Source organism: Aspergillus terreus, genomic scaffold (genome assembly GCF_000149615.1).
Source record: "Aspergillus terreus NIH2624 scaffold_9 genomic scaffold, whole genome shotgun sequence".
NCBI lineage: Eukaryota > Fungi > Ascomycota > Eurotiomycetes > Eurotiales > Aspergillaceae > Aspergillus > Aspergillus terreus.
This window is the reverse complement of record NT_165932.1, coordinates 381,604-409,561: the sequence shown is the minus strand read 5'-3', so window position 1 is coordinate 409,561 and position 27,958 is coordinate 381,604. Positions and strand designations below refer to the sequence as shown.

General features: G+C 55.1%; 9 protein-coding genes across 9 annotated transcripts; 5 read left to right on the top strand and 4 right to left on the bottom strand.

Moving 5' to 3' along the window:
- Positions 1-247: 247 nt before the first annotated feature.
- On the bottom strand, positions 248-1,853 carry fhdA (putative transcription factor Tos4; the record flags this gene model as incomplete). The annotated part of the gene is made up of 2 exons (XM_001215568.1): positions 248-274; positions 324-1,853. 2 exons carry the CDS (start codon positions 1,851-1,853, stop codon positions 248-250), a joined length of 1,557 nt encoding a protein of 518 aa, XP_001215568.1.
- Positions 1,854-4,162: 2,309 nt separating this feature from the next.
- On the bottom strand, positions 4,163-5,538 carry sun1 (SUN family protein UTH1; the record flags this gene model as incomplete). Its single annotated transcript, XM_001215567.1, has 3 exons — positions 4,163-4,204; positions 4,265-4,647; positions 4,704-5,538. 3 exons carry the CDS (start codon positions 5,536-5,538, stop codon positions 4,163-4,165), a joined length of 1,260 nt encoding a protein of 419 aa, XP_001215567.1.
- Positions 5,539-9,660: 4,122 nt separating this feature from the next.
- On the bottom strand, positions 9,661-11,473 carry ATEG_06388 (FAD-dependent oxidoreductase; the record flags this gene model as incomplete). The annotated part of the gene is made up of 2 exons (XM_001215566.1): positions 9,661-10,647; positions 10,700-11,473. 2 exons carry the CDS (start codon positions 11,471-11,473, stop codon positions 9,661-9,663), a joined length of 1,761 nt encoding a protein of 586 aa, XP_001215566.1.
- Positions 11,474-12,459: 986 nt separating this feature from the next.
- Positions 12,460-13,726, top strand: ATEG_06387 (uncharacterized protein; the record flags this gene model as incomplete). Its single annotated transcript, XM_001215565.1, has 2 exons — positions 12,460-12,528; positions 12,617-13,726. 2 exons carry the CDS (start codon positions 12,460-12,462, stop codon positions 13,724-13,726), a joined length of 1,179 nt encoding a protein of 392 aa, XP_001215565.1.
- A 518-nt stretch (positions 13,727-14,244) lies between these two features.
- ATEG_06386 (electron transfer flavoprotein subunit alpha/FixB family protein) lies at positions 14,245-15,407 on the top strand (the record flags this gene model as incomplete). Its single annotated transcript, XM_001215564.1, has 3 exons — positions 14,245-14,538; positions 14,602-14,770; positions 14,827-15,407. 3 exons carry the CDS (start codon positions 14,245-14,247, stop codon positions 15,405-15,407), a joined length of 1,044 nt encoding a protein of 347 aa, XP_001215564.1.
- A 778-nt stretch (positions 15,408-16,185) lies between these two features.
- On the top strand, positions 16,186-19,058 carry ATEG_06385 (putative sister chromatid cohesion factor (Chl12); the record flags this gene model as incomplete). The annotated part of the gene is made up of 2 exons (XM_001215563.1): positions 16,186-18,581; positions 18,635-19,058. 2 exons carry the CDS (start codon positions 16,186-16,188, stop codon positions 19,056-19,058), a joined length of 2,820 nt encoding a protein of 939 aa, XP_001215563.1.
- Positions 19,059-21,977: 2,919 nt separating this feature from the next.
- Positions 21,978-22,643, top strand: ATEG_06384 (glutathione S-transferase family protein; the record flags this gene model as incomplete). The annotated part of the gene is made up of 1 exon (XM_001215562.1): positions 21,978-22,643. One exon carries the CDS (start codon positions 21,978-21,980, stop codon positions 22,641-22,643), a length of 666 nt encoding a protein of 221 aa, XP_001215562.1.
- Positions 22,644-23,189: 546 nt separating this feature from the next.
- On the top strand, positions 23,190-25,337 carry rscE (putative RSC complex subunit (RSC8); the record flags this gene model as incomplete). Its single annotated transcript, XM_001215561.1, has 3 exons — positions 23,190-23,198; positions 23,240-23,827; positions 23,874-25,337. 3 exons carry the CDS (start codon positions 23,190-23,192, stop codon positions 25,335-25,337), a joined length of 2,061 nt encoding a protein of 686 aa, XP_001215561.1.
- Positions 25,338-25,890: 553 nt separating this feature from the next.
- Positions 25,891-27,868, bottom strand: ATEG_06382 (uncharacterized protein; the record flags this gene model as incomplete). The annotated part of the gene is made up of 2 exons (XM_001215560.1): positions 25,891-26,101; positions 26,238-27,868. 2 exons carry the CDS (start codon positions 27,866-27,868, stop codon positions 25,891-25,893), a joined length of 1,842 nt encoding a protein of 613 aa, XP_001215560.1.
- Positions 27,869-27,958: the final 90 nt, after the last annotated feature.

Sequence of the window (27,958 nt, the reverse complement as noted above, 5' to 3'; positions counted from 1 at the left end):
GAAATAGATACCTCGCCGCTCCAGAGGCGGGAAAGAATAAGGCGTAAAGGATAGAAGGAAGAAAATAACCACAGCCAACCATAGATCATACAACATACAGAAGCATCAAAACGATATCAAACAGGGTATGCCCACGCCACGCTATGCGAGTCCATCAAGAGAAGAGACGAAAGGAACAAGACATGCAACTATTTACTAAGAACGGTATCCTTTTCAAATGATCGGATGAGAAAGCCGCGTGCTCCATCTATTTGGGTTTACGCCAGAAGTATTGCTGCCGAGGGTTAGCAATGATGCGTATTATCAGAAGCAAGACAGCATACCTTGTGCTGCTTTCGGCAGTTCCGAAGGCCGGGTTTTCTCAGATCATTCACGACCGCCTCGCGACGCATTTCGTCGTCATCGAAGTCGGGGATATAGTAATATTCGCTCTCCAGTGGCTTGCCTGCCGCATCCTTTCCTTCGCGCGCGACCTTGCCGATGCACTTGGTCGAGTCGAGGATCGTTCGGATTTCGTCTCGAGAAGGCCCCACTTTGGTGTGGCCATCACGCTTCCAGAGAGTCGGGGGAAGATTGCTCACAATAGTAGAGAAGGGAGTAGAAGAGAGACGGGAGAAGGCCAGCTGGTTCACCGCATGGTTTTGCACCCGTTCCCAGCTTTCGTCAAACACCAGCTTGCTGGGCTCTGGGGTCTCCGCCTCCACGGGCTTGGTGGGTTGTTTGGGGGCCTGGGCTGGTTGGAGAGGCTGATGGGCGGCCTGGTTGGGAGGGCGTGTGGGTCGTAGGGGGGACTCATCCGCAGAGAAGGAGGCCAACCGGGGAAGAAGGTTCTCGCCGTAGGGTCCGAACGAGTGGATGATCGGATCATTCTCCTCGTCGTGATCGGACAAATCATCCGGCTTACTCAAATCACTGAGATCACTGGACTGGGAGCTCTGCAGCAGATCGTCTACACTTGAGGACTTCGGGGCATCCTCCGATCCCAAGGAGTCCGACGGGAGGGTGCGACGCGTAGGGGAGGCCTCGTCCTCATAGACGACCACGGCGTTCCGAGTCCGAGTCGGGGTGAACAGAGGCGAAGAGGGCGGGATCATCGATTTCACCGCCGGCGAGGGAGAGACGGGCGACGCCAGGCGTTGACGCTCAGCACTGGGACTCTCATGCAAACTCCGGCGGACCTTGCTGTTCCGTGTGGGCGTGTTCTCCTCCCATGTCTGTTCCGAGTCTGTGGAAGCATAGTCCTTTCTTTCGTTACGCGGCCATTGGACGAGAACGCGTGCATCATGAACATCAATCATAATGTCGGCATCCTTGATGTCCGACGTAAAGGTCTTTCCTTTGGCCAGGTCGTAGGTCTTTCCCTGACAATGCAGCTTGATTCCATTCCATCCCATACACATAATCTCCACTCGATCCCGGTCAAAGGGATTCGGGGCAGGCTTGTAGGTCGCCTTGACGTGGACGCGGGAAATCATGCGGTTGGCCGCCAGCTGGTGATGGCACGACGCGCTCGATCGACCCATGAGAAGGGGCTCCCCGTTTTCTGGGAGCATCAGAGTTGGGACGGCGGACAGCGGAGTCCGTTCCGAGGCGGTGGACGCGAAGGTACGACGCGAGGCCGTTCGAGACAAGGCCATTCGAGGGGGGGAGGAGGACATGATATGAGTCGACGAAGTTGGGACGGGAGTAGGATACGTCGAGGCAATGGCATGGTCATCGCGAGCTACACGCTTCTGTGGTCGAGGAAGGGAGGGGGAGGAGCTCAATGGCTCGAAAGCCGGCAACAAGGACGCCGGACGCTTCACACCTGCCACAGGAGCAGCAGGGCCGCTCCTCGGAGGCGACGACTCCATGGTGATGACGCGAAGGACTGTCCTCTGTCAACCGCAGGCTCAGTCGAGATCACCTAGAATGATAGGGGAGGGGCAGAGATTTCAATGGAAAGGTCGCGTCAGGACCGAGGGCAGGTCCCAGAGTCTTTTCTATAGGGACTGCACCACGAGTCGAGGAGCGAAGGGGAGAAGAAAGACAAGACGAGGGTCAAGGTTAAGAGAAAAGAGTGAACATGGAGACGACCTCGCGAAGAAAGAGCAAGGAGGTTGGGAGGAAGGAACCGGGGCTACAAAAAAGCGCGAGGAAGCATTGACGAAGGGTAAAAAAAGGGTGAAAGATGGTGGTGGTGGTGTGTGGTGGAATGCCTACCGGAGCGGAGCGTCTCGTCCTTCCAGCGCGGAAATGCACGCTTGCCAACCCGAGACGCGTTCGATAGGCGCCGACGAGGCCTCCACCTTTACCTCGCGCCGTCTCTGCGTTTGCCTGCAGAAAAGGGTGGGAACTGACCGAAGAACGAGTAGATGGTGGTGAAAGCTTTTAAGGATGTTGTTATTCGTATTATATTGCTAATTTCACTTTCTTTCTGCACACTGTATGAAGTATACGTCGCGTCCCCGCGTCTCCAGTCATGTGAACCGCGTTCTTTGGTTCGAGTCCCGTGACTCGCTCCTGGTCACGTGATATTTCACGCGCCGACCGGTCTAACCCAAAATAGCAAAGCCATGTGCCCGATGCAGGGGTGTCTCGTCGCTGATTGGACCACGTCCATGCACAGTGATTGTGACAGGATGAGGCTATTTCCAAATGTGCGTTTCTCCTGATGATGTTCAATACTACTTAGGTAGGATTCACTGCTGTGTAGGGTCGTGTTGGCCGCGTCTTCTGCTAGGCAATCTCCATATCTCCCCAAGACTTGAGGACCGTCGTCAACGTCCCAGGCGCCACGATCCTCCCGCGCTGGATTCTCCACGGCAGATCCTGCATTGTAACCCGATGTCCCTACATGCCTCGTCACCAACCCTGCTTGGACGGGCCTGCACAGCCTGCAATAATACCCCGTCAAGATACCCATGTAATACTGCCTACCTAACCTGCCTAAGGTATGATTACCTATGATTACCTACCCACCCAATTAACCGCATATCCGACGGTTCTCGACGCGACCTCCCGCCATCCCACTTTCGCGTCACTGTACAGAAACTCACCGACGGTCCTCACATTCCGTGACATCAGACAACACGAAACTCTGTGGCTTTATAGTATCAGGGTCTAGATGGGTGGGTTTTGGTGTTTGGTCTCGAGCAAAGTTTACATGCTTTCATGCGGGCGCAGGTGGAGAAAACAGCACTCTTTAGTCATATCCATACGTGTTACGTCTATAGCCGCAACCAATTGTAATGAGGGGAAAAAATTTATATTGGTAACACCCGGTGGATGAGTGGGTTTACTTTTCAGACGTGGTGGCGGAGATATATACCTATGCATACCACGTATGATATGCTCTGTGCCCCAGGATCAACCTGATATACAATCTTCTGCCCTTGACAGGACAGTGATGAATAAGAATAATAAACATAAACATACACGCATAACATAGATACTAGAATGCGTATTTAAATGCGTGGCCTCGAAGGGGCGGGCAACAACCATGGGTCATCAGGTCCGTGGAAAAGATGTGCACCACTCCCCCGACATCGTAAGCACGGAGTATACTTGAACTCAGTCACAATGTGCTGGCGGGAGTAGCGGTCTACTTACGCCTTACGGGTGAAAGGTAAACCGCAATGAAAGTATAGCCCCGAGCGGCAAGTAGGTTCAATTGGACCGAACTCCTTGCATGGTTGACACGCCTGGTGCAGACGGGGATGACCGCATTGACGAAGCCACTTCTCGTGCGATGAGCGACTCGGACGGAGATGAACTCCGTGTCTGGACCACATCCGTTTCAGCCCAGATGTCTGTCTGAACCTTGCTTCGAGGATCGGACCAGCCATGGAACGCTGCACCGCAATTACATCATATCTAAGATATCGCCGAAATCCAATGCATATAAAAGACAGAAACCATGTTACTTTGTAGCAGAGAAAGTAAAATCTAACCACAACTGCCCCCACCAAAGCGGATAGAGACACTACAAATGTGACAATGTAAATCCCAAGTCACATAAGGCAATGTACTAACATACACAGAAGAAGGAAAACACACTCAACTTCGATTCATAAAGGCAAGAAAAGGTATCAAATATCTGCTAAATGGAAATCCGCCTTCACCGATCGAAAGGCCTGCACAGACACGCTCACTGCACGGGAAGCTAGGTTGGGGAGTCTCCTCAGTAGAAGACGTAGGTAGCGCTGCCAGACAGGACTTGGACCTGTGAGAAAGAAACGGTTAGTCGCCAACCATGCATGTAGGACAGTCGCAGGATACTTACAGTGCAGCCAGAGTCGTTCTCGCCAGACTCCGAGATGAACTTCTGCTTGGTGGCGTCGTACTTGCAGGATCCGCTGAGGTTGTCACCCTTGATCTCGACGCTGTAGTCGAGCTTCTGGTTGGTGGTCGGGCTGTTCTGGAAGATGGACAGCCACTTGCCGTTGTTCTGGCCAACACCAAGGTTGATGGGAGCCCAGTTGCCGATGGCCTCGCTGCCATCACCCCACTGGCAACCCTTCTCGGTCGAGACACCCTTGGGGTTGACGTAGTACTGAGCGGAAGTGGTCTTGCCCTGCCACTTGTAGTAGGTCTCACCGTCAGGGCAGGTCAGGGGCTGGAGCTCAGAGTGGCCCAGGCCAAGAGGGATGGTCTCGGATTCGGTACCTGCATCGTCTCATTAGATGATGTTCCGGGAGCAATCCTCACGAAAAACCACTTACCAGGGTAGTCAGTACGGCAGATGGCAATCGTCTCGCCAACGTTGTTCTGAGCGTTCACGCCACCGACACCCGCAATGCACAGCTTGTCAGAGAGGTCGGGGTTGGTCTTGTAGAGCTTGCCGTTCTTGCACTGGAGACCTCCAACGGACTGGCCAGTGGAGCCCTGAGTGGTAGGCCACTGGGACTTCTGGTAGCCAGGAGGGCAAGCATAGGAGCACATGGCACCATCGTGACAGCTCTCGCCGGTGACGGCGGTGACGATGTCGCTGATCAGGTCGTCCAACCAGGAGACGTACTGGATACCAGACCAGCCGCCGAGGCCCAGGTAGTCCAGAGCTACGGCACCGTAGTCGGAGGGGAAGGTACCGCAGTCGATTTCGCCATCGGGGAAGGAGGCGTCGAGGCCGGTGGCGGAGGAAGAGCTGCTGGAGCTGCTGGAAGAGCTAGCCGGCGCCGAGGTGGAGGCCGGGGTGCTGGAGGACGAGGTGCTGGGAGGGGCCACGGTGGAGGAGGACGAGGTCTCGACGAACTCGGCGGGAGCCACGGTAGGCGTGGGGGCCTGGGTAGTGGTCGAGGAGGTGGTGCTGGACAGGCTGGCGCAGGCGTCGACGGCCGGAGCAGCGTCGGCGTACTTGTAGTAACCGGCCTTGATACCCTTGCACACCTCGGCGGCGGAGAGGGACTGTCCATCCATCACGTACTTGATGACGGTGTCGTCGACGGTGGTCAGAACATCACGCTTCTGGTGGTGACGGTGGGCGTGGCCCTTGTGGCCCTGGGCGGCCACGAGGGAGCCCGCGGTGGCCAGGGTGAGAGCAACAGAGTTGAGCTTCATGGCGTTGGGAGTTCAGCTGGGAATTGGTTTCGCTTATATCCAGGTCTAGACCCGGAAATTCAGCAATTAGCATACATCTCTCAATTGATTGACGGTATTGGATGGTGTTCGCAGGGACAATGAATCGGTCTCGTTCGTCGTCGTCGTCGTCGTCGTCGGTGTGGTCGTCGATGTTGATGAATCGGTCCCCCCTGAGGCTGCAACATGCCCCGGCGGCATGTGGCCAGGTATTTAGGGTTGGGACGAGATCAACAACCACTGCCTAGCGGCGTGGTACGGGCATGACCGATGCATACCAAGGCACCACGATAACGACCACAAGGGGGGAGAGGAGAAGGAATGTGGGCATAGAACAGGGCAGAAACACGGTCGAGGGAGGAAGACGTACATCAACGGGACGGCAAACCAGTCGCGCGCGCTCGTTTTCGAAGTCTGTACAGGAATTGAATGGCAGTCGCAGCAGGGCGAGAGAGCGTGGGTGGGATAAGAAAGTGATTGAAGGAGCGGAATCACAGGATGAGGTTCCCAAAAGAGTGTGCGAGAGAGAACAGGGTCCCTCAGGTCGGATAGGAAATCTCAAAGAGCAAAGCCCAAAGAAATGAAACGCTCTGGGGGGGAGAATGTGGAGGAGAAGAAGGAGGAGGAGGAGGGAGATCGCAGGGAGTAAAAAGAGAGGGAAAGGGAGGAAAAGAGAGCGAGAGGGAGAGAGGGAGGCGACGGTCCAGGGGCTAAAGAGGGACAAGCCGTGGCGAGCGTGCAGTAGTGACTCGTTAGACCCTTCCAGCAGGAGGTGGAGTGGGGAAGGCAGCCGATGGGAATTCTGATTGACTAGTGGAGACAACAAAGAATAATAATAATAATAATAATAATCATAGTAATAATAATAATGCTCCGTAAGTGTTGCTTCATGTCAGGCACCACCGAAAGCCCTCGAGGCCCACAAGGCGCTATCGTGGACGTGTTGCCCTTCCTCCAGCCTTCTTTTCTGTCTTTCAGTATGTCTTTTGTATATAGATACCTACCCTATACTCCAGTTATCTGGAACCCTCGGTAGATTTCCAAGGTGCCCGTGGAACCCATTACCGCTGTGTTGCCCATGAATTCGCTGGAGTAGGCAGAATCACCATAATACCTTACTACTTACTCTCTACAGAATAAATACGACGCTGTACTAAGATAAAGACAAGACGACGTGTCCACCTCCGGCCAGAGCGTGGGTGGAACATCTTTTTCTTTTTGTCTGAATAACCCCCCTGTCGAGGAAAACACCGACTATGCCTTGTTTGTCTGTTTCCTGTTCCTGAACCCGAGCTTGGCGGCTGCCGAAATTACATCGGAGCCCGGTCTGGCCAATCAGCACGGGCATCTTGGCAGTCTGCTATGGGGACGAAACTTTCCCGGGCCCCCCAGGCACACCAATCACGCGTGGATCATGGGCCCACTCTTCGCCACAAGGGGAATGTCTCATCTCCCATCCCGCCGTAACTGGTCGGTGTATTATTAGCAATTTCAGACGCTTCACCCTGACTGGCGCTCACCTCGTTCTCTCTTTTCTCTCTGTCTTCCTTTTTGGAGGTCGCGTTAATTAATCGGACGGTCTCCCATCTCCTAATGCCAATGAGGTCGACCAGGATACCGCCGTTTAAGTTATTAAGTCGGATGACTGGACCAGACGCTCCATCGGTTCGTTCGGTTAAGACCGTTCGTGTTTGCAGGATTCATGGGGCTCAGCTGAATCTTCAACGGTTGATGGGGTGAGGGGCAGAACGGAATGGCCTTCCTGCGCGTTTTCTGCCCACCTAGGTACCTGTGTACGGAGTATACATATACTCTGTAGACATACACGTACAGTAGGAGTACTCCGTACAGGACAAACATTACCACTGTACTTTGATCGCACTACTAACCCAACCCGGTTACTTTCCCATAGCCCGTCGATACCTACTCCATATGTACCTCCGCGGGAGAGCGTCCACTAAGTCCTCAGAGATCTGCGCTGGAACCAGACTCTGGCTGCAAAATCTTTTTTCTTTTCCTTTTCTTCTTTTTCTCCGATTCTGCCTTGCAATTGGTACCTGCCCAGCGTTCTTCAAAGTCTAACCTGCATTGCGGAGCACCCAGCCGTTAACCATGTCTATCATGAACATCCCAACTTACAGAGGACAAGGATGATCCTCGCCCCTGGCGTAAGACGTGCATCATGTCTTCGGTTTTCGACACAGATACTCCCAGAGTCGATACAGAACAGCGGGAATCTGCGGCGTTGTCAAAATGGCCACCGACATCTCGTATCCATCTCCCGGCGGCTACAACCAAAAATCTCCGTCACATGGAAAGAAAGTTACTGACATGTCTCCATCCTACCTGGACGAATTACCGAGACCCACGATTCATCCGGCGCTGACACTGGAGTTCTGCACGGCTTCTAGGAGTACTCTGTACCTGCAAATCCCGATCCAGCCTCCTGGGGGGAAACGCGGGAAACTGGAGGGGTTGGACCGTGAAAAATGAATATCCCTTTTGTTCGTGATATTGCGCCTGACGAGGGATCCTAGACATTCATTCTTCCCAGCTTCCTCCATCTGTAACCCTGCCGATTCAGCGGTTTAAGACATGGCTGCGGCCAAGGGGTCACCGTTGAGCAAGGCAAGACAGACCGATAAGGTATCCGGCGGACGATGTGCTGGGTGTTTTAAATCTGTTGGACCAACCACCTTTCTCATCTGCGCTGTACCTACCTACATCTGTAGGTCTGAATGTTGTGTGCCTCTCGGGGATTATCTCATTGGTTCTGGCTGCGTCGTTTCATTTCCCGTGATGTCATCTCGTTTGTTTCATGTCTTTGGGCTGTACCTGTAACAAGACAGCACAATAATGGCTGGTCGACGTTGACCGCGGCCGGCGGTCAGTGCCTCAGGCTATCTGGCCAAGCTTTGGCTAAAGGTCCGTTCAAACTCTGCTTTGTTCGATTCGATTCGATTCGAAGCAGATACTTGGAGTAGACTGCACATTATCCTATCCGCTGAATAGTAATAATTGTTCTAATAAGTATAAAAGCTCGACAAATATTATAGGACACCAAAATAACAATACAGACTCATATCTCGAGTACTCCGTACAGACTATGCCCCTATTCCTCCTCCCGCCGCGTCTGGACCATGGAATCGCACGAGCTAAGCTCCCCGATCACGAATGTCGCAATAATTCAGTTCACTAGCTTCACTAGTCAGCACTCATGTTGCGACTCTATAGTACCTAACTACCTACTCCGGAGTAGTCCAGTTTATGGACCACTCCCTACCCCAACCCCTATTCCCCCTCTCTTTAATGAACGTCCCACTGCTCTTTGGAGGGCATCTGTCGCACAGCGCAGGTCGTCAGGTCGTCGCATACGGAGTATCAGCGACCCACCGTTCGACCCGAATCCACCCTCCAACTCAATAAGTGCAAAGACAATCTCGGATATCACGGCTCCATATCCATACCCCCCTCTGCGCGCTTGCGTGGCTCTATCTCGCCTAGTTGTCCCGGGACTTACACGCGGAAAGTATCAAGTAGAGCCCTTGTTCGATTGCGCCGTGCGAAATAAAGAGAAAATGCACTCGAGGGACTGAATACGGCAGCCTAGGAGTGTACAAACTATAGTGGAGATGGGATCGCAAGGTGGCTGGCTTGGTGTGCTCCCGCACTATGCCCTACCGGGTATGTTGTATAGTACCGCCAACCTTTGGTAGATACCTTTACCTACCCTCGTTAGAAGTCTTGGTTCCGCGCGTCCATTCTGGGCTGGCTTCCTTCGGTGGAGTTCCTGGCACTGCCAAGCGGTGAACGGATGCAACACCTCAGCCCTGACGTGTTCCAGGTGGGATCTGGTGCGGGTCGCGATGACACTACGGGGTGGATTGCGTATGGTACGATTTCTACTCCATATCTAGTATGAAGTGAGGGAGTGACTCCAGGCGACTCGAGGGTCAAGACGGAAGTTTTTCTTCAACAGCAGATAAACAGAGATAAACATTCTTACGGAGTATATTCTTCGGCTACTGCCGAGCCATGAGCTGACATCCATGGTTCGCCGAGGTACGGAAACGACAGCTATGCAGAAAACCAACAAACAACATCCTAACGCTTGCGACAAATCCCCTCCTCATCCCAATCCTCGCTCCCCACCCCGCGCTGGACAATAAACACCCCCGTCGGATCCCACCTCTGCTTAATTCGATACAGACGCGGATAATTGCTCCCCCAGAACGACGCCTGGAACTCCGTCTCGTACGCGTTCGCCTCGTTGAGATACGAGCCCATCGCATCCGCGCCCTCCACCGACCGCAACAGCGGCACTTCCACGTGCGTCACCTTCTCGCGGACAGACTCCTGCTCCTCAAGCGTCGCCGTCGCCTCCCATGTGGCGCTGAGCACGAGATGCACCGCCGTCCTCCGCCACGCCGGGTGCAGCGCCGACTCGACGGTGGCCCCGTTGGCGGCGACGGCACCCCCTGCGACCATGTGGCCGATCAGCGCGCGTCCCGGCTGGTACTCGAGGCGCTGCAGGGCGGTGATGAGTCTGCCGGCGCCGTCTGCGGAGGCGAGGAGGTCGCGCGAGAAGAGGCGGGAGCCGAGAAGCCCGATCGTGCCGGTGGAGTCGTGGTCGCCCAGGAGGTAGAATCTGTCGAAAACGGTACGCACGCTGGGGAGTGGGAGCGACGCGTAGTCCGTTTTGATGCCGGGAAGGCTGTTGAGTTTGTCGAGGAGGGGGCGGAAGAGCTCGTCGATTCTGGCTGGGTCGGTCTCGTTGGCGAAGGTCAGTCCGGCGGTTAGCGCTGCGGCGCTGACGTTCCCGCCTAGAGGTACGTTTGGGGTGATCCAGTAGTATCCGGAGCCGTTGGCGTCGTTCAGTCCCGGGATTGCGGCGTGGAACTGCGTCAACGCTTCCCAGAAGCTGGGATTGCCGTGGGCAGTGGTGATGTTGAAGCTGGTGAGCATGACGGGGACCTCGTCGAAGGTACGTAGAGTGACATTGACCACGACTCCGAATGTGCCTCCGCCGCCGCCGCGCAGGGCCCAGAAGAGATCGCCGTTCTGGTACTGGTTTGCAGTGATTAGATCTCCCTAGACGCAGGTCAGACGAAAAGGCACAGTAGACAAGCAGTTACAGACATACCTCGGCGGTCACGATGGTGAATTCAAGTGCATTGTCGGACGCCATGCCTTTCAATGGCCCCAGGAGCGAATGTCCGCCGCCTTGAACGTAACCTCCAGCGGCGCCAACGGTAAATGACGACCCGCCTACGACGGTCCTGTTTGCCGCTCCAACCGCAGTATACATCTCGCGCAGACTGACTCCAGCATCGATCGTCACGGCGGGGCCCTCCCGCGCATCCGCCGGGGCCCCCGCGGGGAGAAAGTCGTCGACAAGCTCAATCCCCTTGATATCGTGGGTGAGAATCTGCAGTGACTCCACAGCAGCCGAACGGCCGAGGAAACAATGCCCGGAGTTCTTGACGGCGAGCCGTATGTTTCGCTGTTTGGCGAAACGGACGGCTTTCTGGATGTGCGCCGCAGATTGGACCCGAGCGGAGTACAACGAGATGCGTCCCTGACCGCAGGAAACGTTGGGAGGGCTCTCGATGTAGCAGCTTTCGTTATGCTCCGGCCATGCCTCGAAGTTCTCCCATTGCACCGCTCCGGGCTGCGAGGCTCGCCAGGTCGAGTTGGTCCATTGCTCGGTGACAATTTTACAGGCGTCGCTGTCTGCTTCGGCGGGGTGGCAGACTGCTGCAACTGGGCGCACTGGGACGAGGTTTCCGTCAATAGAGCGGTTCAGTGCATTCCACTCCTGGGGTGAGGGCCAGCAGCGCTGATGTGGTCTACACCGACACGAGTGCGGACCCGCATATGCCAAAGTGGCAAGGAATGGTAGAAAGTGAAGCTTCATGATGAGAATAGCCTCTGCAGAGCTATGATATTTGTGTGAGGGTTAAAATTTGGTGTTAACGATATGCCTTTATATAAGCCCTCGGGCGTCAGTCAGTAACTAACTGTGCGGTTTCCTATTACGGCCATACGAGCTTGGATTCCTATTACGGCCATACGAGGTAGATCACCGGTACAGCTGATCTGATCGGTATGAAAATTCGCATAAGCTTAGTTCAATGAATCATCATCAGCTACTGGACGTGGAACTAAAACTGCTTCGGGCGATACGATAAAGTTAGCCACAGCCTGCCTCGTATCCGAAATGTACGGCCATTGTGTCTGACTAAGTTTCTGTCCTCATATTCACATCATTGCTCGTATTCACCTCTTGCCGTGCCCAATAGTGGCTCCGAATGTCACAAAGTGATTGACCGGGGGAATTTGGGCGCATGGCTGCCTATTAGGTGCTTTGCTGAGCCTCGTCGGGCAGTGCACAGGGGCTGAGGATTTCCATAGGCATGCAAAACCATGATATCAAACTCACCTGACTGACTTTCAATACCCAGGTATCCTCTGAGTTCTCCTGGTAGTTATCAGAGATTGGCGTGGTCATTGGTTGAAGACAAGGTCCGGACCGATCGTCCAGAAACAATGTGGAAGACCTGGAGAGCTATACTTCTGTCTTTGCGCCCCGTCATTGAATAGCAACTGCCTGAGGAGCAACAACTCGTCGCGGAGAAGGGCCCGCCTTTGTGTCCTCTACTACAAAGGGGTACATCCTTCAATATCCCACATACTCCCCCCGGGGTGATAGAAACCTCCAAGAAGTGGCAGTAGATACCCATAGATCTAGTTAGTTACTACATTCGGCAAGGCCGATGACTCAGCAGTCTAGGTTTGCGCCAAGACCGGACAAATTTGCCCACCGCCTTCCCGTGAATTTTTTTGATTTCCGTTATCACGACAAACTGCCAGACTCTGCAAAGACCAAGCATTCCAGCAAAAATGGTGTCTTCTACGGCAGTCACTACGAAGGTGACCTCTGGGTCCCCCTACCAACTCGACGACAACCAGGTACATCTCAATCCCGTAGTCCTTCGCGCATTGTCGTGGTCGTCAATATCATGCCGTTGAGTAGTAACTGACTTTTTTTTTTTCGCAGGTCACCAGAGCTTCTACGGCCCTCCTCCGGCACATCAAAACGAAACAGGACGAGAAGGAAAAGACAGCGACCAAGAAGACCCTCATTGGAGACAACGATGACGACTCCGACGACGATGCGCCCCTCCACAATGAAGCCGTCTGGCTCGTGCTCACCACCAAGAAGCACGTCGTGGACAAGAACCGCCTGAAGCCTGGGAAGATCAGCATCCCCCACTCGCTCAATTCCTCTCCGTCGCTCAGCATCTGCCTCATCACCGCCGACCCCCAGCGCTCGGTGAAGAACATTGTCGCCGACCCCTCCTTCCCCAAACATTTGTCCTCCCGCATCGACCGTGTGATCGGTTACTCGAAACTGAAGGCGAGATACCAGAGCTTTGAGACTCGCCGACAGCTCCTGGCCGAGCACGATGTGTTCCTGGCTGACGATCGCATCATCATGCGTTTGGTCAACACCCTGGGCAAAGTGTTCTACAAGTCGAGCAAGCGACCGATCCCGATTCGCATCGCGGAAATCGAAAAGGTGGATGGCAAGAAGGTGAAAAAGGACCCCAAGACGAAGTCCAAGGACGATGATAGCGCGTTCGCCTCCCCTGCCATCGTCGCCAAGGAGATCGAGAAGGCCTTGGGCTGTGCGCCGGTGCAGCTGGCCCCCGCAACCACCGCGGCGATCCGCGTTGGCTCGGCCAAGTTCACGCCTCAACAGCTTGCGGAGAACGTGGAGGCCGTTGTCAAGGGTCTCACAGACAAGTTCATTACGAAGGGATGGAGGAATATCAAGGCTCTCCACATCAAGGGAGCCAACACCATGGCCATGCCCATCTGGTTGGCCAGTGAATTGTGGGTGGAGGATGCTGATGTGGTCGAGGAAGACACCAAGGCCCTTGAGGATGGAAAGGGCAACAAGAAGCGCAAGCAGGTCGCCGACGAAGAGAAGCCGCTGATCGAGGGCAACAAGAAGACTAAGAAGGCCAAGGCGACTGAGGACGACGAGGATGTCGCGGCCAGAAAAGAGAAGCTGGAGAAGCAGAAGGCCAAGGCGCTGGAAGACGGAGCGGAACCCGCCAGCAAACAAGGCGCCGGCAAGAAGAAGAGAAAGTCGACTTCATAAAGCATTCGAAGACAAGCCTAACTACTAAGTCCATTTGGTGTTCTACGGGGATTGATTTGATTCATTGTATCTGTTCCATTGCAAGTCTCTGGGTTTTGCGGCGCAATCAGTCACGTGTCATTTATAGTAGTTGACCAGGGAGTGTTTCCAATACCCTTGTATAGAAGAAAAGTTAGTATCTGAAGAATCCATTCCAGAATTATAGAAACCATGCGATAGTACATAGAGATCACCAGTCATTCCGGCTGAATGCCTTCTCCGTACAGGTACTTGAAGAAGCCGCTGGCGGATTAACCGAGTTGTCCGAGGATCGGCGGGTGCTTGGCTGCTCCGACGATAACCACGGCCCGCTCGAAGCACACCGGTCTTGATGACTACTTTAGCCCCAACTGGCTCTCCCTCGGTCCCTCGTGAACGTCCGCTTCCAACCCTCCGCCTCCACGCCACGACCGGTCGGCTGAACCAGCGCTCTCGCTCTTGATCGATTGAAATTCGACTTCGCATATTTTGTCGCCGCCATGATTCCGATGCTTCGCTCCACCGCTCTGCGGGCGGTCCGCTCGCAATTTGCTCCGCGGGCTCTGAACCAGTCCGCGCTCGCCCGTCTTCTCTCCACCCTCGCCGTCCTCGAACAGCGTGATGGCAAGCTCCAAGGCTCGTCTCTCTCCGCCATTGCCGCCGCGCAGAAGCTCGGAGGCTCCGTGACTGCCTTCGTGGCCGGCAACGCCGTCAAGGGCTCCTCGGCCGCTGAGGCGGCGAAGATCAAGGGCCTCGACAAAGTGGTGGCTGTGGATAGTGAGGCCTATGAGAAGGTAGGATATCGCGGCCTCGCTGGGTGCTGGTGAGGCTGATTGGATGCTGACGTCCGCGTCTAGGGTTTGCCGGAGAACTACGCCCCTCTTCTTGTCGAGAACATCAAGCAAGGCGGTTACACCCATGTCGTCGGCGCCCACTCGGCCTTCGGAAAGAGTCTTTTGCCCCGGGTGGCTGCTCTGCTTGATGTGCAGCAGATTTCCGACATCACGGCAATTGAGAGCGAGGACAGTACGTATTGCAGCTACCGTTGAACTCGATGAGCCTGTTTCTGATGGTATCCACAGCCTTTGTCCGTCCCATCTACGCCGGAAACGCCATTCTTACCGTCCAGTCCACCGATCCCACAAAGGTCATCACCGTGAGAGGCACTGCTTTCCAGGGCGTCGAGACCGAGGGCGGTTCCGCCGAGATCGTGGATGGCGTCGACCCCAAGGCGCCCGCCCTGACCGAGTGGGTGTCCGAGGAGCTGACCAAGTCGGAACGCCCTGACCTGGGTACCGCCTCCCGTGTCGTCTCCGGTGGCCGTGGTCTGAAGTCGAAGGAAGAGTTCGACCGCGTCATTGTGCCGCTGGCTGACTCGCTGGGCGCCGCCATCGGTGCCTCCCGTGCCGCCGTCGACAGTGGCTTCGCCGACAACAGTCTGCAGGTCGGTCAGACTGGTAAGAACGTTGCGCCTCAGCTCTACCTCTGTGCGGGTATCTCCGGCGCCATCCAGCATCTTGCTGGTATGAAGGACAGCAAGGTCATTGCTGCGATCAACAAGGACCCTGATGCGCCGATCTTCCAGGTCGCCGATGTCGGCCTCGTGGGAGATCTGTTCGAGAAGGTCCCGGAGTTGACTGAGAAGCTGAAGAGCCAGGCGTAGATGTACTCTGACTGATCTTTCTTTTGTGCATTTTTGTATCATGAATTCCTTATATGATGTCATTTTCAGGGGTTAGACGAAGGTCCAATATACCACACATTCGATCTTATGAGCGTCAATTAGACGGCATCAAGCCTACAAGTACAATCTCGAGCTTTGAGCTGCAGTTCCCTCGCATTGATACTGCCGATGCTCTATCAGATCCCGTGATTTCCCCCACTAAAACCCTTATACTCCCAATCGGGACTAGCGCGCCCTCTGCAGCGCGTCTCAACGCGTCCACCGTTTGATAGAAGGACTCTGGTAGTCTGATCTCTACATGACAGACATGCACTCGAATACCTATACACCAGTTCCCTAATACCACTTCGGCAAATGCAAGCATCTTCTCAACCAATTTAATGAAGACCTCGCCCCCATCTGTTCCTCCCTCGTTCGATCCAGCCATCCACCTGCACTCCGAGGGAGTCAACGATCTACCAGAACCGCCTTCCGAGCCATTCTCGGACGAACTCGAGGTTCTGCACCTTCAGCGAGCCGAGAATCTCCGTAACAAAGTCGTCATCCAGCATCGCGCGTGGAATTTGTCCGACGTTTTTCGAAGCGACGAAGATATCAGACCAGGTACGAGGATTGGGGACGCGGAAGAGGGAGCCGCGAATGTCCTGACGCTGAAGCAGATACGCCTACAAAGCCCGGCCAGCAACTCAAGCTCGATAACATCACCTCCCCCGGTCGGTCGGTGGTCTTCCTGCCCTCTTCGCCGCCAATCGCAAGAATGCCGTTCATTTCTTCTCCAGTGGCCTTCCCGACCAGTGCGCCATCGCCAGAGTCTCAGAAGCGCAAGAATGACGCCCAACCCCAGGACTCGGAACCCAAACGCCAGAAGATAGTGGGTGGTTTCTTGGATGAAGATGACGACGATGATGAACTGGAGGCTTTCGGTGATGCTCACATACAAAGCGACTTCAACTTCTCCGAACATTTTGCCGCCCAAAGGCCAGCAGAATCGCCGCGACTCTCACAGTCCTCGCAGCTCCCGTCCCAATCTGCTGGTGCATCCAATCCAGCTCCAGATATGTCGACAACTACCCTTCCCAGCTCATCGCGGAGGCTGCCCCTATCAATCCCAATAAAGACCTGCTCGGGCAAGACACATAACGTTCAGATGAAGAAGGCTGCCGCGCCGGTTTCCTACGAGAGACTGGTCGCTAGTCGCTCTACCACCGCCCCAGGACGAGCTCAACGAAGTTACTATGGCATCGATATCCATCGACTCTTGGACGAAGCTGCTGCGGATTCCCAGCAATCAAATCCCAGACCTCATGTACCCGCTGTGCAGCCTTCGATTGAACAAACCAGCGGAGATCGCAAAAGCAAGAAACATGCCACGGCAATGTGGACCGAGAAATACCGTGCCCGCAAGTTCACCGAGCTTATTGGGGACGAACGCACGCACCGGGCTGTCTTACGCTGGTTGAAGGGCTGGGAACCCATTGTCTTCCCAAATCTAGCCAGGTCGAAGCAAAAGAAGGCTGGCAATAACCAGGAAGAGGAGGAGCGCATCCACAAAAAGGTCCTCCTGCTGTGTGGCCCACCAGGACTTGGGAAGACAACATTGGCGCACGTGTGTTCCAGGCAGGCCGGCTACGAAGTTCTCGAAATTAATGCTAGCGACGAACGGAGTAAGGATGTCGTGAAAGGGAGAATCAGGGACGCCCTTGGGACTGAGAACGTCAAGGGCATGAATGTGGAGATCGGCGATCGCAAAGTGCGAAAAGCAGGCCGGCCTGTGTGCGTGGTTGTCGACGAGGTTGACGGGGTTGTCAGCGGAACTGGAGGTGGTGGTGAGGGAGGTTTCATGAAAGCATTGATTGATCTCGTCCTCCTCGATCAGAAGAACTCGTCCCGTTCGGCTGAGCAGAACCCAACAGGCAGGAGGAAGAGGGGCGACAATTTCCGATTCCTTCGTCCGCTGGTGTTAGTCTGCAACGATGTCTATCACCCTAGTCTACGGCCGCTGCGGACTTCTGGTGTTGCTGAGATGATCCACGTCCGCCAGGCCCCATTGGAGAATGTTGTTTCGCGCATGAGGAGTATCTTCACCAAGGAAGGTATTCCAGCGGACAATGACGGAGTGAGGCGTCTATGTGAGGCCTCCTGGGGTCTTGCACGTCGGAAGCAAGGCGGCACCAGAAATAGCGGCACGGCAGAAGGCGATATTCGAAGCGTCCTAGTGGCAGCCGAGTGGGTGGCGCACAAGCTGAAATACGAAAGCGCGGAATCGTGCCGATTGACGAGAAGATGGCTAGAACAAAGCGTCCTCAGCGACACCACCGGAAGCGGTTCGTTCTTCAAGGGGCTGAACCGTGGAGGCGTCCGCGACATTGTGGAGAGGGTTTTCGCAGAAGGAGCAGGATTCAGCGACAGCTCCATTGGCACTGAAACGTTTGTTGATCCTTTCGATAACGGCAGCGGAAAGGTTCCAGTGGGTGTCGCAGATCTGAGAAAGCGTCATGCTATCAACCGTCTGCGGGAGATGGTCGACGCTAGTGGCGAACATGATCGCTGCATCACTGATTGCTTTACCTCGTATCCTCTCCAAACATTCCAAGACGATACGTTCCTTTCCAAGCCGAACGCCGCTTATGAATGGCTTCACTTTCACGACTCTGTGTCGTCGAAGGTCTATTCGAACCAGGAATGGGAGCTAACCCCATACCTCAGTCAGTCGGTTGTTGCATTCCATCATTTGTTTGCATCTGCGCACGGGAAGCGGAATCACAACGAAGTTGAGGACGAGGAAGAAGAAGAACATCCGTTCTCTGGACCAAGAGCGGAATATACAGCGAATGAGTCCCTCAAGCAGAACCGCGCCATTCTCACAGGATTCCAGTCTTCGTTCTCTGCTCCACTCCTCCGCCTCTTCCGGTCAACCGACTGCCTCGTCACGGATCTCATTCCTAACATCATGCGAATGTTGTCTCCTGATGTGAAGCCGGTGGTTGTTCGTGGGGCTGGAGAACAACGGAGCGTGGCGAGCGTGCGGAAGGAAAGCGAGCGAGCTCTCGTACTGGCCGCAGTGCGGGTCATGACAGAGCTAGGCGTCACGTTTGAGCGCGTTCGCGTTGAAAACGAGGGCGCGCACGGTGGATGGGTGTACCGGATGGAACCGTAAGTTGAACCCAGAAGATGCGAGAAGACAATCTAACGATAGCCCGCAACAGACCGTTAGACACCCTTATATCTTTCTCCAAGATGAAAGGAAGCACACAGGCCAGTAGCAGCTCCGGCCCCGTTCGGTATGCGGTCCGCCAGGTCCTGGACCAGGAGTTCCGCAAGGAGAAGGTGCGCAAGCAAGCTGAGGCCTTGGGATCGTCCAAGCTCGCGAAGACGTCGAAGGGGAAGCCGGCGGATGGCCAGGATGACGAGACTGGGAAGAAATCGGCTAAATATGGGGCTGGCGTGAAGCGCGACTTCTTTGGGAGGATCGTCCAAGAGCCGGCGCCACAGCCGGACAGCTCGCAGGAGACTCCGGTGCAGAGCGAGGCGTCGAAGGCGGGCCGGAAGGCGTGGGTGACGTATCATGATGGGTTTTCGAATGCCGTGCGCAAGCCGATCTTGATGAGCGAGTTACTGGCTGGGTTTTAGTATATAATGGTTTCTATCTAATGAGTACTATGCTAGCGCTGGAATTACGGTGAAGGAGTCAAGTTTGCATCACTTCATTTGTAAATTAATAAATATATTGTAGAGCTGCTGGCATGAATTGCAGAAGCCAATCGACAAGACAACGAGCAATAAGATGAAGCAAGATTAGATTTTATAATGAAAGATTCAAGTCACAGAACCAAAAACCAAAGAAAACCAGAACATTGATGTTTTATTATCCCAACTCCATCCCTGCAAAACAAGCAGTGCCAAAGAAAAGAACCCAAACAAATAACCAAACAACCATCTATAACGATGGGACCGTGATATCATGTCCATGGAGTATGTCGTATTAGATATGTATATGGTGCGCCGACACTATCGAGTATCCCTTGCTGCGAGCTCCCTCGCAGCGGACAAGACCCGTCATGCGATCACCGGAAGGCCAGATACGTGGCGATGGCTTCGTTATGACGCGCCGCGGCTTCGGTCTTGAGAGACGTGGGCTTCGTCGTGGTGGGTTCCTTCTTTGCGAGGAGAGACCACTTCTTCGAGGGGGCTTCGGCGCCCTTGAGGGTGGTTGCCGTCGAGGAGACGGAGTAGGTGGACTTTGCGTCGGCGGGGGTGGACTTGGAGAGCATTTTGATGGGTTTGAAGATTGGATTCTGGTGTTTGAAGAAGGGTTTCAATGTTGTTGAGGAGAGGAGGTAATTGGTTGTTTGTTTAGTTGGTTGTTTGAGTAGTTGGAAGGTTGCAAGGTTTGTATGAGTGTGAAGTATGTAGTTGGAATGAGACCACGGGATGATGGATAGAAGAGTATCAGACAATAATGAATCAGTTGATGGATCAGTTCAATTCGAGCGGACGACAGACGTCTTATATAGACGACTCCATCCAGACCTAGTCATTGCGATGACTCTGGACAGGTACCCTCGTCCATACACCGACTCCGTGCTAACGGCATTCGGAGTAAAAAAAAATACTATTCTTCACGACGACCCACGCATTCGACACAACAAATACGTCACTCGCGAGAATATGCTTAACAATCATCCCCGTCGATGTCCCAGAAGAGTATAGAGAGCGTTGGAGAGCCTGCGAAACGAGTCACCATACCGCAATAGGGGCTCGTGTCGCAGCCACAGCGGGAATACCAAGAAGCGTAGGGCGTGGGAACACGAGCCTGCTTTGCAATCATCAGGGCTGGAAGATTCGACTAGCGTCATCGGACCGCGCTCGTCCAAACGGATGGTTTCTTCGTTTTTGCTTGAATTCTGGACCTTCGAAGCTTGATCCGTGGATGAGGAATTGTCTGTCATTGTCTGTCATCTGGGGGTTCATCTGATGCCCCGACGGGGATGTCATTGGCGGCATTTCCTATACGGAATAGCACACGATTGCTAGGCAGAACACATGCCACGAAAGCTCTTCTGCCTGACAAGGCTTCTAGATGTTGTCGTAACACTGCGCCCTTAAGTGACTGTGGCTTCTGCGTCAGGCGGCTCTAAGACGGGCACTGAGTTGGGACCCCGGTGTGGAGGCGCAGGGATAGATGCCCCACGGCTGCCACGACATCTCCTGCATCTCCTTTAGCCTGTACAGCACTTGCTCCGTAGATAGCAGATAGATCCACTGTTGGAGAGTTTTGCCTGAGATCCTTCAGAGGGGGGATTTCCGGTTCAGGCAAGATTAATCTGCGCGTGTTATAGCGTGACTCACAAAGTCGGTTCCCGCAACAGAAAAGTGTGGATGGGCCAATGGCCACGACAGGCTGATTAATCCAGTCTGAAGCACGACATTCACCATCGCTAACAACGCCTGATCGGGATAAAGGCGAAGATTGCTTGGTCATTCCATCCTGTGTATCCAGAGTATTCCAGTGCATACCGAGGTTGACTCGACGGTGATTTCGAGGTGACTCCAAGGCGCACGCCGAACCCCGATGGCACTCCGAAGAACAGGGAGGAAGCTCGGCATGCCTGGTCCCGTCGAAGGGTTTATAATTCGGAATGGAGTAGACGGAGTAGATGTTATAAGGGCGGGACCTAGTCAATTGTCAGTTCACTCCATTGTACTCTGAGTACTCTGAGTACTCTGTCCAGGGAATACCTCACAGCCTCGAAGCAAGAATTTCGGTATGCTCAACTCCGATGGTAGGCGCTCTATACTTACTCTTGATATATCATAGAGATACCCGGGCCATACCCCGGCCCATGTGTCGATCATGCTGAGATATATTCCAGATCACGATCCACCTGCATGAATCATGTCGGGTCTTCAGGGCAAATTCCAAGACATCTCCAAGTTGCTTCTCGTCATTCCTGGAGTGAACCAGCTATATATCTCAGATGTGCGCAGGATATATAGTAAGCATCGGCTCTGCCCTATGTCCGACGCGGGGATACAGGGTAACCTGACTACCAATCTACCCTGTTAGAATCAGAGAACACTACAGAAATACCAACAGACAAGAGCATCTCATGACAGCATTATTCATGCAGGATCGGAGGATATTCGTGCTGAATAATATCTGACATACTTGTACAAATAATGCCCACTGACCATGTGGAGAGGATTACCAAGCAAAGCATTACCGAGCAGAACATCCGCGAAATTCCAACCCATTCGATCAACCCACAAGATCAGCAAGGTCAACTCCTTACTCAAGACACAACGGCGCCGGAGATAGCGAGGACAGCCAATTTGTCAGCGTCGGCAAGTAACTACTCCGTAGTATGGGTCTGTGGGGGAAGCTCCTCACAATGCGGAATGGTACTACTGCATTTCCGCGATATATAACATCCAGCTGTGCCCCTCTGTCGGCTTCTACTCACCCCCAACTTCCACTATCTACTTATAAGCTCAATCTTAATACCCTTTTGATACCCCGTCCACGTTTCTCTAGCAACCGCATCCATCATGTCTCTGAAGCCCATCACCCTGTACGGCCATGCCGCCGGCCCCAACCCCTGGAAGGCGGTTATGGTCTTTGAAGACCTCAACATCCCCTACGAGCACAAGTTCGTCGACTTCTCCGAGATCAAGAAGGAGCCCTTCATCTCCGTCAACCCCAATGGCCGTGTCCCCGCCATCCACGACCCCAACACCGGCATCACCCTCTGGGAATCCGGCGCCATTGTCGAATACCTAGTCGAGACCTACGACAAGGACAACAAGATCAGCTTCCAGATCGGCTCGCCCGAATACTACCAGGCGAAGCAGTGGTTGCACTTCCAGATGAGCGGCCAAGGTCCCTATTTCGGCCAGTTCGTCTGGTTCTCCAGGTACCATTCCGAACCCGTCCAGTCCGCCAAGGACCGCTATCTGAATGAGATTCGTCGTGTGTCCGGTGTGTTGGACGGCGTCCTCGCCAAGAGCGAGTACCTGGTTGGGGGCCGCTACAGCTTTGTCGACGCTGCCTTCGTGCCCTGGTACCAGATTGTCCCGAGGTTGACCGGCGATGCAATTGATCTCGAGAAGGATTTCCCCAACCTGAACGCCTGGTTGCAGCGCGTGCAGGCGCGGCCTGCGGTTGCGAAGGCTCTGAAAGATAGAGAGGAGGCCATTGCTAACCAGTCGCACTAAGGACGCAATTCGGGAGAAAGTTCGAGGGGAAACCTGTGTTAGCGATAATAGCCATGATGACAGCAATTGATGATTTCAAATCCACTGGTTAAATTGTATAATCCGACGTAAGATCTGTGGAAGGAGGTACTTCGTAGGTAGATACAGAGGAAGAGAAAGACTAGACTAGACTAACCCTATCGGGTTAGTGGCATGTGACTCTTGGCGCGAGTTTTCGTCCGTGTCGCGACTCCCGCTCCGTCTGTCTCTCTCTCCAGCCCATCATCCCATCGCCATCCCATTGCGTCCCTCCTGGTCGCGCGCGTTTCCTTTCTCCCCGCAGATATCGCCGCTGATTCTTTTTGTCGAAAGCTCCATCACTAGAGGGTTGCGTGTGCACCCCCTTCCCCAGGTTGACCTCGCCCATCAGCCCAGACCCTTGTTCGCCGTCACCTGCGACCAGCTCACATCCCTCCGCCGAAATGGAAGAGAACCAGGTGGTCTCGAGCGGCGCTGCCGATGATATTCAGGCGTCTACGACTCAGGATGCTCCCGGTGATATCGTGAATGCTCCTGGTAGGTCCTTACCTCCTTCCATCTCCCCCCTGACATGACAGACGTGGGATTTGCCAACATTTGCAATCACAAATCCAGAATCGCAGTCGCGTCAAGAAACGCCTGGAGAGAATGTTTCGGGAACTGATAATCCACTAGATGCTCCTGCGTCTCCGAAGCCTCAGAACACCGATGGCGAGCCCGAAGACGAGGAGATGGGTGGCACGGAAACCGAGACGAAGAAGGAAAATGAAGGTGAAGAGGCGACCCATGGTGCTGCTGCCTCTGCTGGTGGAGAAGGAGCTGGCGAGGACCAGCCCGCGCAAAAGTCATCTATCGAAGCCTCCGCGCGTTCACATCTCGTTTCGCAAACACATGCTATCATCCTGCCCAGTTACTCGACGTGGTTCGATATGCACACCATCCACCCCATCGAAAAGAAGGCTCTCGCAGAGTTCTTCAACGGCAGAAACCGGAGCAAAACCCCCGCGGTCTACAAAGATTACCGTGACTTCATGATCAACACCTATCGCCTCAACCCCATCGAGTATCTGACGGTAACGGCGTGCCGCCGTAACCTGGCTGGAGATGTTTGCGCGATCATGCGTGTCCACTCTTTCCTTGAGCAATGGGGTCTGATTAACTATCAGGTGGGTGACCTGACCTTCCCTGCGAGTCCAAGGCTAATCCATCTAGGTCGACCCCCAAACGCGCCCATCCAACATCGGACCTCCCTTCACTGGACATTTTCGCGTTATCGCGGACACTCCCCGCGGTCTTCAGCCTTTCCAGCCTGGCCCGAACCATTTCGTCAAGCCAGGCAAGCCTCTTGCAGCTACTGACCGTGCTGCTTCGGCTACGCCCGCGTCCAAGGCTGATCTGAACCTGGAGATCCGGCGCAACGTCTATGACGATAAGGGCAAGGAGGTCACCCCTGCCGCCGAGGACAAGGAAAAGCAGACGAACGGAGATGGTTCCCCTGCTAACGGGACCACGGGTGAATCGGCGACCAAAGCGATGGAGAGCGCGTCCAAGGAACCTAAGAGGAAGTTCAACTGTTTCTCCTGCGGGATCGACTGCACCCGCCTTCGTTTCCACTACGCCAAGTCGACGCCGGCGACCGCAAACGCGGCCTCAGATTCGAAATACGATCTTTGCCCGAACTGTTTCCTGCAGGGCCGGATGCCCTCTAGCCATAACGCGTCCGACTTCGTCAAGCTTGAAGATAGCGGCTACTCGATCGCTTCCGATAAGGAGGCCCCCTGGTCCGATTCCGAACTCGTCCTCCTGCTTGAAGGCCTGGAGAACTTTGACGATAACTGGGAGCAGATTGCCAACCACGTTGGCACCCGGACAAAGGAGGAATGTGTGATGAAGTTCCTGCAACTCGAAATCGAGGACAAGTATGTTGAAGACATTCCCGATGTGCGGGCGGGCGGCCGTGACCCCATCAGCCAAGCCGAGAACCCGGTTCTGTCGGTGGTCGCCTTCCTGGCGCAGATGGCCGAGCCCGCTGTGGCTGCGGCGGCGGCTGGCCGTTCTGTGGAAGAAATCCGCAAGGAGCTTCGAAAGCAACTCGACAAGGTCCCTGAGTCTGACAAGAGTCAGGAGAAGGGCAAGGAGAAGGAAGGCACTGCGGATGTCAAGACCGAGGACTCTATGGATGTGGACGCCTCGACCCGCGAGGAACCTGCTGGTGAGGTTGTGGAGGCCGAAAAACAGCCCAAGGCGTCTCTGCCCACCGTGGCTCTCGCCGCTTCTGCTGCACGCGCCGGTGCCCTCGCTTCCCACGAAGAGCGCGAGATGACTCGCTTGGTCTCTGCCGCTGTCAACGTCACGCTCCAGAAGTTCGAGCTCAAGCTGCAGCAGTTCAACGAGATGGAGGAGATCATCGAGGCCGAGCGCCGCGAGCTCGAGCTTGCGCGCCAGCAGCTCTTCCTCGACCGCATGGCCTTCAAGAAGCGGGTCAAGGAAGTCCAGGACACCCTCCAGAGCGTCAGCCTGAGAGGTCCGGGCGAGGAGACGAACAACATGATTGCCGACGCCGCCACTGCTGGTCTTGGAAACCGCTATAACTTCCAACCTGTCGGCGATATGAGAGCGGATGTGCAGCCGTTGAGCGCCGAGACGGGTGCCGACTACAAGACTCTTGACCTGTGAGGCCTGCAATAGACGATCACGTTCTACACTGTGCAAAAGAGAAAATGAGACATCTTACGACTTAGGTGGCGAGAGTTAGCTGGTTACTTTTATAATATCCATCATGTATTGTACACTATCTGCAGGCTCAGGCGCCGGAGATACGAGACCGAAGGAGCGGCGGTTGGATGGATGTTCAGGCTGGGGTTTGGGTTCGTCTTGTTTGAACAGCTGGAAAAGGCGTATTGTTTGGAGTTAGTTCAGTCATCTTTTTCTTATTTACGTGTCTATCTCTTTCTTAGTGCCGGGGTCGTTCTCGGGTTTCTTTCATGTTCTGATTGAGATAAATGGATCTTGTTACAGGAATCTATATAACATAGTACAGGAAAGGATGATCCAACATCCGTATAGACAGTCATATCGTCACATCATGAAACGCCAGCAATGCAGGTATCGCGCATATAATCGAAATCGACGAGGCCAGTCAACTAGCTGCCGGTTGGTCGTCGTTTTTGTCTTCGGACAACCATATTCGCTCGATTTGGGGGGAGGAGGTCATCCTGACTGGAGGAACTCAGTTCTTCATTATCGTTTCCGGTCTTTCGCACTCTGCTGAGTTGTTTGGGTTGTAAGGGTGGGTGGTTCGACTCTTCCGAGTCGACTGCAGACGCAGCACTGGCGGAGGAGTGGTGCGGCTCGTCTTCGCAGCCTGGGTGGGCGTGGGACGGTTCTGGTTCCGGCGGGTCGATATCCATGCCATCGTCGGGAGCGTCGGTCCCATCGTTCTCCTCTCTTGAGGCTGGATCAGCTTTGTTTGGATCTTGCGGCGATGGGTTGAAGTCTTCGATGGGATCAGTCGTAGCGGTCTCGGGGGCCGCGACCCGTCGCTTCTTGCGTCGATCCTGGGACATCTCCTCGTACAGATCGAACACTTCATGGCCGTACTCCTCCCATTCGCTGCGGTAGAGGGTTCTGTCGCGCCAGCTGACAAGATCCTCTTTCGTTTTGCGCTCGCCAGTCGGCCTCTGGAGCTTCGACTCGAGCTCGTCTTCATCTTTTATCTCGACGGCGACAGACGCCGGCACGGGTCTTCCCATCATCTCCCAGAGACGTCGCTCTTCGCGCCGGCTGGCCTGTTCGTCCACCTGCTCCGCGTGTTCCTCCTCAAGATCCGCGGGGAGTTCCTCCTCGTCGGATGATACAATCGGCGAAGACAGCACGGAGGCCGCCTCCGAGCCCGGCTCGGACTCATCCTCGCTGTGACGCTCGCCGGTGTCCTCGCCGTCGTTTTCATCGTCTGTCTGGCTGGGCCGCCGCTGTCTGGACGCGCTTCTCGTCCCGGCCACGGCCTCCGTATCAAACGGGATCTCCCCGGAGAGAATCCCCTCGACTTCATCGTAGCTCAGCGGCACGGGCTCCCACCCGACCCGATGCCGCAGATCCGCCACCTCCAGGCTGCACCGGCGCGCCAGGCCAACCCAGTAGTCGGCGCGGTCGCGCCGCATCTCCAGCACGTTGAGCGCGGCATGCACGTCCCGCGTCCGCACCACCTGCGCCTTGGGGTTCCCCGTCTCGCGCATGTTGCGCAGCCGCGCCATGGCAAAGAACAGCGCCGAATGCACCAGCCGCCGCGTAAGACTGACAGCCAGCGCGTAGAACTCGCCCAACGCGTCCGCCGTCAGCGACGGCGTCTCCTCCGCATACGCCACATTCACCCAGTTGTCGTCCAGCCGGTCGCCGCCGAAGTTCATGAAGCACCGCTCCGACAGCCGCACCCACATTTTCATGTTCAGCAGCCGCGCGCTCGTGTACACGCTCGACGGCGGGAGATCTCCGCCCGCCGCCACCCCGTCAGGCAGCGTGTCCAGCTGCGCCTCCACCTTCTCCGCGGTCTGATGGTCGACAATCCACAGGTGGTGGTGTCGCCGTTGGCCCGCGACGTCCTCGGCCTGCTTGTCCGCGAGCGAGAGCAGCGTCGCGTACGGATCGAGCGCGCGACAGCACCGCGCGCTAATCTCCGTCGCCGCCGGCACCTCGCCCAGGATGACGGTGCGGCTGTGCCGGTCGTGCAGGTGCTGCCGCTCCACGCCCCGGTGCAGCAGCCGCAGGTACTCCTGCACCTCGAGCTCGGATTTGGTCCCCACGGCGCGCGCGATCTCCGCGACGCCGTTGACGCCCCGCCGCTCGAGGATCTGGTGCAGGATTTCCTTCTCGCGCGACGTCCATGTCACGACGCCGTGCTGTGTGGAGTGCCAGGCTTCGCTCTCGCCCGTGGCGGGCACGGCGGCGGGTGCGGGCGGCGCATCGTCGGAGGCGGTTTGGTTCTCTGCGAAGAGGGCGGCGTACGCCTCGACGGATTGGCGCGGGAGGGATTGGTAGAGCTGTTCGATGGCTTGGTCGCGGGTGCCTCGTTTTCGTTTTCGGATGCGAAAGGATGGATGTTGCTCCGGGCCTGGCGGTGCGTGGTGTTGGTTGGGATCGATGTCGATGTCGGAGTTAGATGTAGATGCGTCGTCGTCTTCCTCGGGGTCGTAAAGACTGGAAGAGCTCATGGTCGGAGGGGAAGACACACGAGAGACATAGATTGGGGACGAGGAGTGAGGACATCCCCCTTATGAGCTCTGGTGTGGATTAGCGGGTCA